This window comes from Palaemon carinicauda, chromosome 22, assembly GCF_036898095.1.
Source record: "Palaemon carinicauda isolate YSFRI2023 chromosome 22, ASM3689809v2, whole genome shotgun sequence".
NCBI lineage: Eukaryota > Metazoa > Arthropoda > Malacostraca > Decapoda > Palaemonidae > Palaemon > Palaemon carinicauda.
The window spans coordinates 87,859,435-87,877,193 of record NC_090746.1 but is presented as its reverse complement, the minus strand read 5'-3'; the positions used below and the strand labels follow the sequence as shown (position 1 = coordinate 87,877,193).

General features: G+C 42.0%; 1 protein-coding gene across 1 annotated transcript in view; it reads right to left on the bottom strand.

Annotated features, from left to right (window-relative positions):
• Positions 1-4,398: 4,398 nt before the first annotated feature.
• Positions 4,399-17,759, bottom strand: part of LOC137616592 (HIG1 domain family member 2A, mitochondrial-like) — a 14,133-nt gene continuing 772 nt past the window's right edge. The window contains exons 2-3 of the mRNA XM_068346485.1: positions 5,613-5,786; positions 4,399-5,134 (exon numbers count right to left, since the gene is read on the bottom strand). Coding sequence (XP_068202586.1) covers positions 4,980-5,134; positions 5,613-5,784 — 327 coding nt within the window. The 5' untranslated portion in view covers positions 5,785-5,786 and the 3' untranslated portion in view covers positions 4,399-4,979. The remainder of the gene's footprint in view (positions 5,135-5,612; positions 5,787-17,759) is intronic.

Sequence of the window (17,759 nt, the reverse complement as noted above, 5' to 3'; positions counted from 1 at the left end):
TCAAGGACGGGAGAGGTTGTTGTACCTCAACCGAGTGTTGCATCACTGGTGGAGCAGCAAGTGGAGGCGGAGGAAGAGAAGTATAATCCTCCTGATCCCAATGTAAAGGTTGCCTTAAGGAAGGCGGAGGCTGAACACCACAGGGAACAGCAAACTCAGCACGTGGCTCAACATCGTACGCCTGGCAGGTGGAACTGCTGGCAGGTGGTACTGCGATCAGGCGGAGCGAGTGTAGGTGGAGGGAGTGTAGGCGGAGGCGGAGGAGCAACACTCTCAGCCCGACACTCACGCATCAAGTCCAAAAGCTGTGCTTGCATGGACTGTAGTAGAGTCCACAACATCGTACGCCTGGCAGATGGTACTGTGATCAGGCGGAGCGAGTGTAGGTGGAGGGAGTGTAGGCGGAGGCGGAGGAGCAACACTCTCAGCCCGACACTCACGCATCAAGTCCGAAAGCTGTGCTTGCATGGACTGTAGTAGAGTTCACAACATCGTACGCCTGGCAGGAGGTACTGTGATCAGGCGGAGCGATCATAGGCGGGGGGGAGTGTAGGCGGAGGCGGAGGCGCAACACTCTCAGCCCGACACTCACGCATCAAGACCGAAAGTTGTGACTGTATGGACTGCAGTAGAGTTAACTTGGGGTCGGCAGACACTAAGTTCTGCTGAGGTAAAGCCTTAACAGCAGAGATCTGTTGTGGCAGAACCTTACTCCTCTTAGGCGGAGTGTAATCAACTAATGACTGAGGAGAGTCAGAGCTAACCCAATGACTGCATTCGGGTTGTGAACTTTAACTTCGTACGTCTGGCATAGGTCTGGACTTAACGTTTAAGAGGTCTTGAGACCTGAGACCAGCGTTACTCTGCCTTTATTTTCTCCCCTAATCTCTTCTGCAGACGAGCAAAATAAGGGCTCAATCGTCTGCGGGTGGGAGTGACGGTCTCGGTAAGACACGCCCACAACCACCGAGAATACTTCTGTGCGCCGATCAAGGCCTGCTGAACCCTTATGCCCTTCGACATTGCTTCTCCCCTGGGCTTGGGAGCTTGCAAGAGGTCCCGGACTGGGAGGACGACTGGCGCGCACAAAAGTACCCTCACGCACTAATCACTTATCACTTTGATTTCTGTTTGCACTTATTTCACTGAACTCGAAACTTTAAGTGGTTTGTACCTGAAATACGCAATTCTATCCTTTCTCAAAGTTAGTAATTGCGAAAACAGAATTACAATGTAACAGAAAAATCTAATGAAAGATAATTCAGTGGTTGGAAAGAGACTAAACACTAGATCACTCTAGAAACGTTTAGTTTCTTCCCCTAAAGAGACTAGGGAGAAGAGCAAAAACGATAACGACGTTACTCGTACGCCTGGCAGGCTTGAATGAAACGTTTATCCTCTTTCTCCCTCCGTCTCTATCTCTCTCTCTCTCTCTCTCTCTTGACTTAGAACCTGAGAGAAGAGCCCAATCATATATATCGTTAAAACATATTATTGTTAAAGGAAAAACTGAAAAGTTCCTTTATTAGGATCAAAACCATTAAGTTAAGAAAGAAAGAACAAAACGCTAGACACGGTTACTCTTACTGCAACGTGAAACCGTGAACATTCTTTCTCTATCGTAACGATAGAGTGCAAGTTGAACGTTCTGAACGTCAACAACTGCAGAGACAAAACAAAACGTTAGTTCAACTTTGAAAACAGTACGAGACTGTCAAAGAAAATCTTTCAAACTCTGTGGTGGAAATAGCATAATATGTTAACAGGTAAAACCGAAATGACGGGCTCAAAGTTTATTAACTTCGGTAAAAGACCGCCTACTATTAGGAAGGTCGAATATAAACAAATATAAAAATTAATTTTAATGAGTTTATAATAAAAGGAAGTTAATCGAAGAGGCCTATAAGAGGCGGAGAGATATAAAATAAATCTATAACTTTTGTTAAGCAAAATTAAGAAAGAGAGTCTATACTCTCTTAGACACCAACACTTCCGTCTAAGGGAAGGGTCGGCCATTGAAAGGTGAACGAGAGTTCATACTCTCTCGTCACCATAATTAATCAAATTAATTCCAAAAGCTAACTAAGCTAATATAGAAGTTTCCAGTAAAGCGACAGCCGAAATCAAAGAGAAATACTTCACCAAAGTCGTGAAAATACTCCAAGAACATAAGCGTATCCCAGAACGTCTTGCCGGAAGCACGACAGAGGAATAATTGAGGAGGTGTCAACAAGAAGTACTTGAGTACCTGGCCACAGGTGGCGCTGGTAATTACACCCCCTTCTAGTATTGTGATAGCTGGCGTATCCCTCCATAGAATTCTGTCGGGCAACGGAGTTGACAGCTACATGATTATCGGGTAAGTTTAATATTGAAAAAAATTTTTTACAAGAATATTTTATTTCTAAATGAATAAGTAAATAAATATAAATATTGTACAGTATACATACTGTATGTACATAAGAAGAACTTTAGATTGGGTGAGTTGAAAAATAAAGGCAAATCTTAATGAATTTACCTCATACCTATGGTATAAGACAACTGATAAATTACAAAACCATCTGTGTAGATATACAGAATATGTTTTTGTTAAGTAAAAATAGTATTACAAATTTTTTTCTACTTACTGTATACTTAGAAATTCAAAATAAATGAAATAAAGCCGATTCTATATTTCCCCTACTTATGACACTTAAAAGGGAAAACATTTTGTTTATTCATGTTTCATTGGCAATCACAACAAACGAATGAACACTTTTACACATCCAAGAGATAACTAACGATACTAAGAGTTTTTAGTAAACTGTATAAAAACTATGTTATTAACCCAGATAAGTTTGGAAATTATATTAAGAATTTTTTGAATTTATATGTGAGTACATCCTTGATAGTAAATCTGTAGCTTGAATCAGCTGATAATGTTCCACGAGGCGCAAGAGGAAATGAAGGCCTCCTCGACGACGATAGCAAAGGTAAAGGCGAGTGTGTCCGCTCAGGTGAGGCCTTCGTTTATTGTACTGGCAATTTATGTGAAGAATAGCAAGAAAACTCTCTGAATGAGCCTTCATCTGTTTCGTAAAGCTGATTGTTAAGAGGCTAATTTATGAGGAGGCGAAGGCAATGGTGCAACAGGATAGTCTTTAGTCAGCAAAAGATGAGTTGCCTCAGCCAAAGAGCAGCAAGCATCAGTAGGAGCATGCTCAATGACTGGGGATAATGAAGCCGCAAATGGACAAACTTCAAGGGTAGAATTTCCTGCTTCGCTACAGAAGGCAGAAGAATCCACTTAGTCATGAAAATCCGGGTAAAACACAAAGTCGCTATCCTTTGTTGTTTCGTCCTGTGGAACACTAAGGAAAAAATTAAAAGGAAGGGAATTTCAGATTTCTGAAAACAAGATTTAGACAGTTTACTCTCCTTCAAAGTTGAAGCTGTCTAAGGTGAACAATCCCATCTATGTTTCTATTTCTTTCTACCTCCTGGCACAGCACAAAGAGAATACGACGTGCATCGATGCTTCTTACATCCCGGACATAAAGGACGAGGATCGACGTCTAAATGGCTCGCGTGCGTTCCACAATGATGGCCGTCCACACCCGGACAAGTCCTCATCACACGAACTTGCTTTGTACGCATAATAAAATGATAGAAAACCATTTAACACAAAGAAAGAGCACTTCAAAAGCCAGATGGACAACTGAGCACCCGGGGTTTTACAGTAAATGGTGTCCCCAATGCAAGCCAGAGCCTGTCTACCTGATGTTTTGGTGGAGAGTAGCTACCACATTGATTGCCAGATCCTCGATAATTCTTCATGAGCGATCTCCAGCTCACACTAGAGGTAACCCCTTTTTAATTAATGAAGGTTTGTTTTGCATAGAAACAAATGTAATTTTGTAGCTTAATTAAAATACCTTATAATAGTTATTTGCACTAATACCAATACGTTATACACTATAAGAGTTTACATACGGTTTACTAAAGCTATAATTGTCATTAGTTATCAACTGGATGCGTTAGTCAACATGCTTTGGTTCATTTGTTGTGCTAGTCTATGAAAGTAGCAAATCAATGGTTTTCCTTTTGGGCATCATAGGTAGGAAAAAATTATATAGAAACCACTTTATTTACTTTATTTTGAATGTCTAAGGATACAGTAAGCAAAAAATTTATAACATCATCTTTACCCATATTAGAAATGCTATTTGTTATTCATATCTGCCCATATCCTTGAGAGCAGTAACTTGAAACCAGCTGCAAAGTGTGTTTACATTTTTTCAGATGGGCTCTCAAAATAAGAGTTGTTCCATTGATATAGAATTATTCCTCTAATAGGCTATTAATTATGAAGACATATATATATATATATATATATATATATATATATATATATATATATATATATATATATATATATATATATATATATATATATATATATATATATATATATATATTCATTCATAGAAATATATTCATAATTAGTCTATGTATATGACCACAGATTTGTAGATAAGAGTAAAATTAAATAATTAATCCTCAACATAATAATTGAAATTAACAGTTTGTAAAGAAAGTAATAGAAATGCTTAGCAATCAATAATAATAATATAATTTTTCTAGCAGATCTTTTTCACATCTTAAAAATATAAGATATACAAACAAAATCTTTATGGTTTAGAACATTCTTTATATGCTTTACAACTACTACATTTTACCTGATGTGATGTGTCCATTACTGTAAATAGATTGACAAATAGAAAACATCGGTATTACGGTCAGCAGGACCTGCACTATAGAACAGTATTGTATAAATACAATAATTTTGAAATTTAAGATATACCTCAAAGGAAGTCATAATTATATGAACAGTAACATAAAAAAAAAGTAAAATTAATCACCCCCCCCTCAGAATATTTACATTAAAAGGAATATTGTTAAAGATCCACTTACAACTTTGGCTTAAACGCTCAACATTTTTATTTCATGCTTTTTACAATGCCAAACATCAACGCCAGAACTGTAAAACCTTGTGCTGCGACACGGTACCTCATCATAACTTGTGATGTTCTTGTGTTTCCTTTGCTGAAGGAATATAAACCGTAGCACAATGCAGCAGCTGTAAGTCCACACCCTGCAATGAAATAAGAAGAACTGCAAATTGTCTATAAAAAACATACTTCATTCAGCTTCACCCAAATACAAAGTGTGCCCTCCAAATGCAGCCTTCCCCTCAACAAGATACTTATTAGCTAAAGATTTTTAATGCCATGCTTCAACTTATCCACTCCATTGTTGTCCAAAGCTGCCTTATTTCCTACCTTTGACTTCCTATTTATTTCCCTTTGGTCTTTCCGAACTTACGGCAAATATCCAAATTCTTTAACTCGTCCTTACTCCAATTTTCCCTCCAATCACTATAAAATCCTTCAATTCACTCAAAGACAGGCTATAAATACTGGGAACCTGATAAAATTGCTTTATAATTCTGACACCAATAATTGAGTATTATCAATACTGTATTAAAAATAAAGTACAGTACTCATAAAATAAAATAAAAGTTACAAATTTTTTCATCTAATCTATTAAAGTTCAAATCTCTCACAACTTACCGATGGGTACAAAAGGATTTTCTTTGAATTTCCTATTAAATTTGGCTCCAGCAGTTTCTTGTACTTCCAGAGTTGCAGAGTTTATGTCCGACTTCAAAGTAATCCAGTCCAATTCTGTGAATTCCGCTTTACCATCTTCTGAAAAATTTTGTTGGTCTGAATTTTCAGCCATATCTGCAACATAAATATGTTGATTTTAGTTGTTTGTTTAAAAGAATGTTTCACACAGTTTTTTCTATTTTCTTCTTCCTATAACACTACTTTAGATGCACATATAGTTATAATTAGATTTACTGTTCTTATTTGTTGATGAGGATTCATACTTGGAATACTAGTCCTCAGATTAAAATGTAAGGTTTACTCATCCTCTCAGTACAGTATATCACGACGTGCAAATTATATTAGTCCCCATTCCAGTTCTTCTGGAAAGGCATCACTCCTCACAACAGCTTGTAATCTCTGTAGTCAAGTATCTTTTGCACTTCCACCCAGGTTATCCATGCCATGCGACTTCCAAATACACCGCAAGGGTATGTTCCTTTACCTTAACAATTAACAGACAATAACTTAGTGATGTCTGAAAATCAAAGATATCTCTTCAAACAAACTGAGCTCCAATCAGTTTTTAGGATAATAGGTAATTATTACTATTAAAAGGGAGGTGATTAACTATCCCAATGATTCAAGCTTGGCTCTTAAAGACCACGCCCGATTAAATTTGGAAAGAAAAAATATCTCTATTAAAATGATAAAATAGACCAAATAAAATATATACGGTAGTACATATGTATAGTAAATAAAAATGTTAAAATTGAGATAATAATCTGTGATAAACAGAAATTCAAATCTTGTCCACAAAACCTACTTCTTAAAATATAAAAATTAAAAAAAACAGAAAATATGATATTTTAATTATAAAATAAATTTTTGAATATACTTACCCGGTGAATATATAATAGCTGCAACTCTGTTGCTCGACAGACACATACATAAAAAACTCGCGAGCGATCGCTATGCAGGTTGCGGGTGTGCCCACCAGCGCCAACTGTCGGCCAGATACCACTCTCGGATGTAAACAAAACCTTCAATTTCTTCTCATCCCACTGCGTCTCTATTGGGGAGGAAGGGAGGGTCATTTAATTTATATATTCACCGGGTAAGTATATTCAAAAATTTATTTTATAATTAAAATATCATTTTTAAATATTTAACTTAGCCGGTGAATATATAATAGCTGATTCACACCCAAGGAGGTGGGTAGAGACCAGAGTTAATTATGTTTACAGCGTATAAGCTAAGAGTTTTTTCATTTTGGCAGTTATCAATATAACAAAACCAAAATAAATAGGTACCTGGTGAGGAAGTTGACTTAGACGATTACTCTGCCTTGTAAGTCTGTCTTCCTCACGGAGCCCAGCGATCCTCTTAGGATGCTGACAGACTCCCAGGAGCTGAAGTATCAAGGGCTGCAACCCATACAACAGGACCTCATCAAACCCCTAATCTGGGCGCTCTCAAGAAATGACTTTGACCACCCGCCAAATCAATCAGGATGCGAAAGGCTTCTTAGCCTTCCGAACAACCCATAAAACAATATTAAAAACATTTCAAGAGACAGATTAAAAGGATATTGGAATTAGGGAAGTGTAGTGGTAGAACCCTCACCCACTACTGCACTCGCTGCAACGAATGGAACCAGTGTGTAGCAGTCCTCGTAAAGAGTCTGGACATCTTTTAAGTAAAATGACGCGAACACTGACTTGTTTCTCCAAGAAGACGCGTCCATAATACTTTGCAGAGATTTATTTTGCTTGAAGGCCACGGAGGTTGCTATATCTCTAACTTCGTGCGTCTTAACCTTAAGCAAACATCGGTCTTTCTCATTCAAGTGAGAATGAGCTTCTCGTATTAAAAAAAAATCTGATAAAATATGACAAAGAATTCTTTGACATAGGCAATGAAGGTTTCTTAACTGAGCACCATAATGCCTCAGATTTCCCTCGTAATGACTTAGTACGAGCTAAATCGAACTTAAGAGCTCTAACAGGACATAATACTCTTTCCAGTTCGTTGCCTACGATCTCTGATAAGCAAGGAATATCAAAAGATTTAGGCCAAGGACGAGAAGGCAGTTCATTTTTGGCCAGGAAACCAAGTTGAAGTGAACAAGTGGCTTTTTTCTGTAGAAAAGCCGATGTTCTTTCTGAAGGCATGAAGTTCACTGACCCTTTTAGCCGAAGCCAAGCACACTAGGAAAAGTGTCTTGAGGGTGAGATCCTTCAGGGAGGCTGAATGTAATGGCTCAAACCTGTCTGACATGAGGAACCTTAGGACCACGTCTAAGTTCCATCCAGGAGTTGCCAAACGACGTTCCTTAGAGGTCTCGAAAGACTTAAGGAGATCTTGGAGATCTTTATTGTTGGAAAGATCTAAGCCTCTATGTCGAAAGACCGAAGCCAACATGCTCCTGTAGCCCTTAATCGTGGGAGCTGAAAGGGAGCGAACCTTTCTCAGATGTAAAAGAAAATCTGCGATTTGGGCTACAGAGGTACTGGACGAGGACACAGATGCTGACTTGCACCAGTCTCGAAAGACTTCCCACTTCGACTGGTATACTCTAATGGTAGAAGCTCTCCTAGCTCTTGCAATCGCACTGACTGCCTCCTTCGAAAAGCCTCTAGCTCTTGAGAGTCTTTCGATAGTGTGAAGGAAGTCAGACGAAGAGCGGGGAGGCTTTGATGGACATTCTTTACGTGGGGCTGACGTAACAGATCTACCCTTAGAGGAAGACTTCTTGGAAAGTCTACCAGCCATTGAAGTACCTCGGTGAACCACTCTCTCGCGGGCCAGAGGGTAGCAACCAACGTCAACCTTGTCCCTCCGTGAGAGGCGAACTTCTGCAGTACCTTGTTGACTATCTTGAATGGTGGGAATGCATATAAGTCTATAAAAGACCAATCCAGTAGAAACGCATCTATGTATATTGCTTCTGTATCTAGGACTGGAGAGCAAAAGATTGGTAACCTTTTGGTCAACGAGGAGGCAAAGAGGTCTATGGTTGGTTGACCCCAAGAAGCCCAAAGACTCTTGTCCACGTCCTTGTGGAGGGTCCATTCCGTGGGTATCACCTGACCTCTCCGACTGAGACAGTCTGCCAAGACATTCAAGTCCCCCTGGATGAATCTGGTCAACAGGGAGATGCCTCGAATTCTAGACCATAAGAGAAGGTCCCTTGCGATCTCGAGCAGCGTGAAGGAGTGTGTGCCTCCTTGCTTGGAGATGTACGCCAAAGTTGTGGTGTTGTCTGAGTTGACCTCTACCACTTAGTTTCGAAGACGCTTCCTAATATCATCAAAGCCAAGTGGACTGCTAATAGCTCCTTGCCGTTGATGTGCATGCTCTTCTGACTTGAGGTCCACAGACCAGCGCATTCCCGACCGTCCAGGGTCGCACCCAACCCAAACCCGACGCGTCTGAGGACAACACGTGGTTTGGGTTCTTGACTGCTAGGGATAGTCCCTCTTTCAGACTGATATTGCTGTCCCACCATTTCAGGCATGCCTTTATTGGTTCGGAGACTGGGAATGATACCGTCTCTCATGTCTTGTCCTAGTTCCAGTGAGAGGCTAGATGGAACCGGAGAGGCAGAAGGGGTAGTCTCCCTAGTGAGACAAACTGCTCCAGGGATGAGAGAGTCCCTACGAGACTGTTCCAACTCCTGACTGAATAAACGTTTTCTTTTCAGCATTAGTTGGACTTCGAGCAGGGCTTGACTGCGAATCTCCATCCCCAAAAATAGAATAATCTGGGATGGGATCAGTTGGGACTTTTAGGTTGACCACAAGTCCCAACTCCCTGGCCAGACTCAACGTCCAATGTAGATCCTGCAGACAGTGAAGGCTGGACGATGCTCTGAGAAGCCAGTCGTCCAAGTACAGGGAGGCTCGGATCCCCGATAGCTCGAAACTGGTACCCCACATTCCTGTAAACAAACCTCAGAAACGGTTGGGAATCCGGGTGTATAGGAATGTAGAAGTATGCCTCCTGAAGGTCGAGAGAGACCATCCAGTCGCCTTCCATAAATGCTGTCAAGACAGCCTGGAAGACTTCATCGTGAAGTTTGTCTTGACAATGAACACATTGAGCACACTTGCCTCTTACGTACTCCTGCAGTGAACATGGCTGCCAAATCATGGAGCCATCCCTGAGGGACTTGTTCCTGCAGAGAACTTGGCTGTCAGATCATTGGAGCCATCCCTGAAAGCCTTGTTTATGCATGACATAATTGTACAGCAAAACTTCAAAGGCTCGAAAACAGCTGTGAAGTTGACCTGTAAAATCTTGGAGCGTCTCATGGCCAGGCGCCAGGGAGAGTCTATGAGGTTTGAGAAGTCTATCTGGGCAGAGGCAGGAACTCCCAAGCCGAGAACTTCTCTCGTGTCATATCAGACTCTCGCTCTATAAGCCAGTTTAAAAGAAGGGAAAGCAAAGGCTGTATCCCCCAAACTCCTCCTGGTGATAAACCAGTCGCCTAGCAAACGTAAAGCTCTCTAGGAGAGCGAGAGAGCACTAGCTTATAAAACAACGGCTTCGAAGTAGCTAGGCCTAGTGTAAGCTTTGACGTTTAGGCGAACGAGGAGCAGCAGTTACAAAAAGATCCGGACAAAGATTCCTTAAAAATCAGCATGATTTATTTAAAGTCCATAGAGGGCTAAGCAGCTTTAGGCTCCTCTCCGTCTGACAGAGTCCTCAAGGGAATATCAGTAGGAGGGGGAACAGCAACTTCCTCATCTGAAGGAACCTTGTCCGATAATAGCTGAGTCTCAAGCAAGGGAGAGACCTACCGTGGTGGCAATGCTTTACAAGCAGAGTCCACACACACCGGTGCATTAGTAGCGGACCAGGACGCAACGTTATGTAACTGCTTGACAGTCTGTGAACTGTCAACAACAACAGGTGCGAGAGACCAGGACGCAACGTCATGTAACTGCTTGACAGTCTGTGAACTGTCAACAACAACAGGTGCGTGAGGACGCACAGCGTCCACCGAGACTGCTTTGACCGCCTAGACTGAGCAGTCAAAACAACTCTAGAATGCGGAGGTTGACACTCAGCGTCAAAACAAGTCAACTCCGATTGTTAGCGAACGTCCTGAACGTCAACAGGAGCATCAGCAAGTGGCCTAACGTCCAAATGTGGCTGAAAATCCACACGAGACCGCATCGAGTGTGGTTCTAAACAACCTGACTGACGTGACTTAGCTACGCCAACGTCAACAGGACGCACAAAGGAACGTTAGGGTGGCTGAAAGCCAGGATCTCGATGAGATAAACGGCTAGGCTCAACGGACTTATCGGCAGAATAGTCTTCCATAAGGGAGGCAAGCTTATTCTGCATGTCTTGCCGTACAACCCATTTAGGATCAACGGAAATGGTTGCGGTAAGAGACGAGGGTAACGTCTGTGACCGCAAAACCTTGCCAACAAAAAGACTCTCGGAGTCTGTGTTACGCTTTTGTTAGGCGGCGAGCAGTCTTCCGATGACTGCATAGGGTCAGAGCTGTCCTAATGGCTACAACCAGGACGCTGGACCTGTCCTGAAAGGACTGACTTTCGCTTAAGGGCCTCGAAACCTTGTTTCAGGTTTCTTATGCGAAAAGCCTTCGGATGACGAGGAGAAAATCGTCTCTCTCGCCTTATGGTAGGGGTGATCTTGGTAAGATACACCCGATACCATAGAGGGAACGTCTGTTCGCTGATCAAGGCCTCTCGAACCCATAAGTCGTGCGACATTACTTCTCCCCTGGGCTTGGGAGCTTGCAAGAGGTCCCGGACTAGGCGAACGACAGGCACGAACAGACGAACCCTCGGTCGCAACACTGATAACACTTTGCGCAATATCACTTTATCACTACGATTTTCAGTTTTGCACTTATTTCACTGAAATCGAAACTTTTACTGATTTCTACCTGAAGCACGCAATTCTACCCTCATCAAAAGGTAGTAATTGCGAAATCAGTCGTATAATGCAAGCACATTAATACCAGCAAAAAACAGTAAACATATTTTAAGATAAAAAATTCAGTGGCTGGGGAAGAGACTAAACACTAGTTCATTCAAAACTACGTTTTCAATCTCTCACCGTACATTGCCTGGGGACGAGAATAAAAAACTAAAAACGTTTTATCCTTTCTCCCCGTACAGAAACTAGGGACGAGAATAACTCGAGAACAACGTTACCCGCTTGAACGGAACGTTTTCTCTCCTCTCTCTCCCTCCGTCTCTATCTTTCTCTCTCTCTCTCTCTTGATTTCGCACCTAGGAGAAGAGCCCACTTACGTTTCGTCAAAAAAACATGTTATTTGACCAAAGGAAAAAACTGAAAGGTTTTTCAATTAAAAAGTTCCTTTAAAATAGAATTTAAACCATTTAAGCTTTGAAAGAAGAATGAACAAAACGTCAGAATCGATTTACTCTTTCTGCAAAGTGAAACCGTGATGCTCTCTCTCTCTATCGTAACGATAGAGCGCAAACTGCGTAGCATAAATAAACTAAACGTTAGTTCATCTTTGAAACAGTACGAAGACTTTTCAAAGAAAATCTTTCATAAAATATCTATTAAAAAATATTCATTTAAAAAGTTTTAAATCATTAGCTCTTTAAAAGCTATTTACGAGTGAAAGGGCTCAACGTTGTTTAACTTCGGTTTCCAAGTTAGGACCGCCTACTCTCAGGAAAGGTCGCATATAAACAAATCATTAAAATTTATTTTTATGTTTATTATAAATGGAAAGTTAATCGAAGAGGCCTAATAAAGGCGGTGAGATATAAAATATAGAGAGGAAAATCTATAATTAATTTATAACGTGATAAGATAATTGCTAAAAGCCTAAACACACTTCCGTCTAGGGAAGGGTCGGCCATTTAAAAGTCAAAGAAAGTCCATACTCTCTTTGTCATCAAAAATTAAATCTATCCAAAAACGAGTTCAAGGATTTATTTGAAGAAAAACACCTGTACTGCGAAAGCTCAAACCAAATTAAAGTACTTCACCAAATATGATGGGAAAAACTCCAGGTTCAACAGCGAGTAAAAGTACGTCTTGTCGACACGTCGACAGAGAAGAAATTGAAGGTTTTGTTTACATCCGAGAGTGGTATCTGGCCGACAGTTGGCGCTGGTGGGCACACCCGCAACCTGCATAGCGATCGCTCGCGAGTTTTTTATGTATGTGTCTGTCGAGCAACAGAGTTGCAGCTATTATATATTCACCGGCTAAGTTAAATATTTAAAACTCAGAATTTGATATGGTAAAAAAAAAAAAAATTTCTTACAAAAATATAAAGATCTCTCTCATTTGAAAACATTACAATTATTAAAAATTTGTTTTATGGTTAAAATACTGTCACGCTTATTACAAGTGAGAACTGCTTCATGAGGTGTGTACATAAAAAACCACACATCAATTTTGTTTGACGTATCCACAACCGTTCTAAAATTACTTCAGTCCTTCTTTCTCTTTGTACTGAAGATTCACGTACAGAAACAATTGGCTTTATTTCTTTTAAGTTATTACAGTCAGATTCATTATTCCACTGGGCTTGTTATTTTGCTGCTATAAAATGCTTCTAGTTTGATTGATTGATTTAACTTATAAAAGTTAAATATCTTTCAGATGACTTGCTTCTGAAATAAATCTAAAAATACTTCTGGCATAGTACATCACATCCTGCCCAAGAATCTTGGCAAGAATGAACATGCCTTCCACATTACTACTTCTTAAGATGCTACTAGTGGGCATTTGGTCAACAACTGCCTCACTGTCAAGCGGTACCAAACAGTTGTCGCAATATGGCTGGTGTTAGCAGGTCATCAATAACTTGTATTTCAACCAAGTGTGACAAATGCGAGGAGTACTCTACCACTTTTGTGACATCTAAGCCGTTGACCGCTAAGAAGCAAGACCCAAAGCAGTCATTTCATGGCAAGGGTGTATGAGCCAGAGGAGGTAGAAGGGAAAGATGGGAGTCGCTCCCACTAAGGGGGCCAATTTCTCCCCCCTATTCATCGGTGGGGAAATGCCTGAAGCACAGGTGGTAGAGATGGGAGTTCTCCTTCAAAGGAAAGACTGTAAGAGGTGTTGAAGTATAGAACACAGGAGAAACATTCACCTGTATAGGCCCTTCCTCTTCCTGAGGCAAGCAAAGGGATCGCCTTCCCTAGGGCTCTGTGCGCTATGCTTCTTCTGCCTCCATAATTCCTCTCCCACCTGAGGTCCTGCAGATTGTTCCCCCTCGACATAACAATCTCACACTGAGCCCGCTCAGCATCAGAGTCAAACCCCAATGTCTCCCAGCCCTATGGAAGACTCTTGCAGACACCCTCTTGTTCGCAAATGGTTCGCCATACTTAAACAAACTCCTCCAGCTTCTCGTAAACATGCTTGTGGCTACTCACCAGCTTGCTCTAGATCTTTAGAGCAAACAGGGGAGCATCCCTGCCCACCTCCTATATCCCAATGGGCAGCCCATTATACAACAATGGCATATAAGATCCCACCAAAACGCCTTTACCTACCATCAGCAGGTCGCGTTCGGGTAGAGGCCACTCATAAAGGAGATTCCCTGGACAAGTTGAGGGCAGCTAGTTACCATCCTTCTTCCCCCGCTCTCCCCAGGTCAGGCATTTTCCCCGCCCTTTTCAATGCCCTCAACGCTCAATGGTCTGCACTCACGATTCCATCTCTTATGATCCATTCCCTCCCCTCGTGACTCATGCAACGAGACTCGACCATGATATGAATACTTCTCTCGAGTGAGACTTGGCTTCTCAAACTTATTGCGATCAAGGGTGAGCTCCCCCATACTCCCTGCCCCCAACTATCCACTCCCTGGGATCATGATGCGGAGTACTGTAGATATAAAATATCGTTAAAGCCGTTCTGGTCTTCTGATTTGGCCAGACCAAGGCTTCTTTTTTGTAAACAAACCAGTAACTATTCCGTTATCTTCGGATGCTTCTCCGAGGAATCCTAACACCCCGTTCGATCATAGGCAGAGTGCACAGTACCATCCTTCTACGGCCCTCAAAACTCCTCAGTACCTGTACCTCGGTCTAAAGCCCCAGCTCAGCCAGCCCCTCTCAGGTACCAATTTTTCATGTGTCTCGGTATCAGAGACATCGGCAGGTCACACCTCTTCCAAGAGACAACACTACATCCTCGCACTAGTAGGAGATTGAGGAGTTCTCTTTCGTAGTCTTAAAAGCTCCCCTTGTCGAGGTAGACGATTTGCCCTCTGCTACCCTTCCATGAGACTTCCCTCAACTTCCTGAGAACACCCTCGAATCTCTCGGTCCCTAGAACCTTTTCAGCCATGGGAAACAACAGCTCCCACAAGCTCTCCCTCGAAAGGAATGCAAAACATCCTTGATTCCTTCACAGGGAAGTCTCAGGGTAGCAAACCGTGTCCTAAGAATTGTGCCTCGTAACTTGTCGAAGCCCTCTTCTGCAACGTAAAATTCAATAGGTAATAGCGGCTGCCCCGACACCTCAGCCTAGGGAAGCCCTTGCCAAGCCTTGTTCCCTTACATTGCCAATTAAGAATGCTATGACCCACCCCTAGCCCAGCCAAGTATGAGCAGAAAGTGGAGATCTTAATAAGAGATTCAGATTGCTCAGAAAGTGGAGATCTTAATAAGAGATTCAGATTGCTCAGACAGAGATCAACCAACACGCGCCTGCCCTAGGCCTCCAATTATCGATCTGGGAGGAGTTTGATTCTTTCTTCCTGTAGGTCCTAGCTTGCATTTGCAAAGTCAACAGCATTTCCGAACCCACTTACTCTTCTCCCGAGAGTTGGGAAACATCCTCAGACCTACTCTCTACCATTCCTGGACCCAACCAGTCTAAACTGGAATTCCCTTGGTCTAGACTGACAAGAGTTTCCCTAATGAAGGTGGACTCGCAGCTCCTAAAGAATACATCCCCCTTCATTCGTAAGGCAATAGAAGTACAGTATTATGACATCCTACTCCCCTACCAGTAGACCAGGTAGTGATAGCCCTGGCCCAAAGCATATCACAGGACAATTTGGCTTTGCAACCAGTCACCTTCGCTTTGGGCGATGCCCTAGTGATGGAGAGACTTGAAATGGCAACTGTTCAGGCCTCTTTCTGGGTGGACCACTGGTCCGGTACAGTTGGCTAACTGGCGGACCATGAAGACCTGTCCAAGAGGAAAGCAGGGAGCCTCTGCCGTTTATGGGGACAGCCCTTTGACCGGCCGAAAATCGAGGTAAAAAAGTCCGAAATCGGCTCTTTTTTACGGGAATGATTTGTTAAATAATGTAGATTGACGGGACAGTATTAAATTGTAAAACCGAATGTTTCTTGAAATCGAGTAAAAAAAAAGTCCGAAATCGGCTCTTTTTACGGGAATGATTACATGACGTGTCCTTAAAAACTACAAACTTAACGAAGGGGTAAATATGTAGATTGACGGGACAGTATTAAATTGTAAAACCAGTATTAAATTGTAAAACCGAAGGTTTCTTAGACTGGGATGACACGGGCTCTATCTATCGGGAAAGTTGGAAACTAAGTAGGAAAATCTGCTCTTTTTCGCGGGAATGATCACGGAATGAAATATTAAATTCACTGGTTTTGTAAATGCTTGTCCCAACAATCTACATACTAGGAACCCTCTGGTCATGGATGTCGGAAATGTGCGAGAAAAATGGACAACTAACCCAAAATTCCCCTCCTAACCTGACCTACAAGCCATGTCCTTACCTTCATCGTGAACTAAACGGGGGGGCTGACGCCCCCCTGCGACCCCCCAAACACTGTTGCTAACATACAAACCCCACAAACCAAACCTAACCAATCCTAGTAGTTCCCAGGTCACTACCCCTACCCGGGGGCAAGCCCCCGGACCCCCTTCGTAAGTCTCTCTCCTACAGAAAAGAAGTTCCATGTCCTTACCTTCATCGTGAACTAAACGGGGGGGCTGACGCCCCCCTGCGACCCCCCCAAACACTGTTGCTAACATACAAACTCCACAAACCAAACCTAACCAATCCTAGTAGTTCCCAGGTCACTACCCCTACCCGGGGGCAAGCCCCCGGACCCCCTTCGTAAGTCTCTCTCCTACAGAAAAGAAGCTTTGGGCAGCACTCAAAATTATATCTTATCCACATGATCATATTATAGGTTACTCAGGCTTACCTTAAATTTCGTAGTCGCTAAAACCACATCAGGGCCACATCACCTGTTTTACACTTTTTACATGTACCTCTAAAATCCCTTAAGAGGCCTTCTCGAAATAAATAGTGAAAGAATTCGGGGGTAACACGAGTGAAATCACGTAGATGTATATATCTGAGGGTCTTAATTGCATCAATCTGATCAATACGGGAGATAAACTCGAAAATATCACTCACAGAGAAACTATACGGAACAGGTCTATCCATCACGGCGGTTAGAGTTGGAAAGGGTTGGCTGTAGGTCAATCTCGGGTCATGGGGGGGATTAAAAATTTGAAATCACGCGGCCCACGAAAGGGTTAGTTCGGTTGCTTTGTTTGACACTGGCTTTATCTGACGAAATATCTCAACTAGATGCTGGATAACCTAACCTTTGTTTGTATATAAAACAAAATAGTATTCGGCATAATTTTGGGACGATTTCGAAAGAAATAACAATCTTAACAAGAGATTAAAATGAAAATTGTTGAAATTAGCGAAAACATACGTACGAACATCGAAAACTGTTCATGCTTGCGCGACCAGCTGATATGCGAATCGAGCGCCGCCAAACGGGTGTTATTATAATCAGGCAGGAAACAATGATTGCGGGAAATTTTACGACCGAGTAAGTTGGCCGTGGCTTCAGCGTACGACGCATTGTAACGGCCTTTTTCTAACATAACATTTCATGATAAATATCCCAGCAGTATCAAATGTCACTAAACATGACGTGTCCTTAAAAACTACATACTTAACTAAGGGGTAAATATGTAGATTGACGGGACAGTATTAATTTGTAAAACCGAACGTTTCTTAGACTGGGATGACACGGGCTCTGTCTATCGGGAAAGTTGGAAACTATGCAGGAGCTACCCGTGACTTGCGTACGGACCATGCTGAAC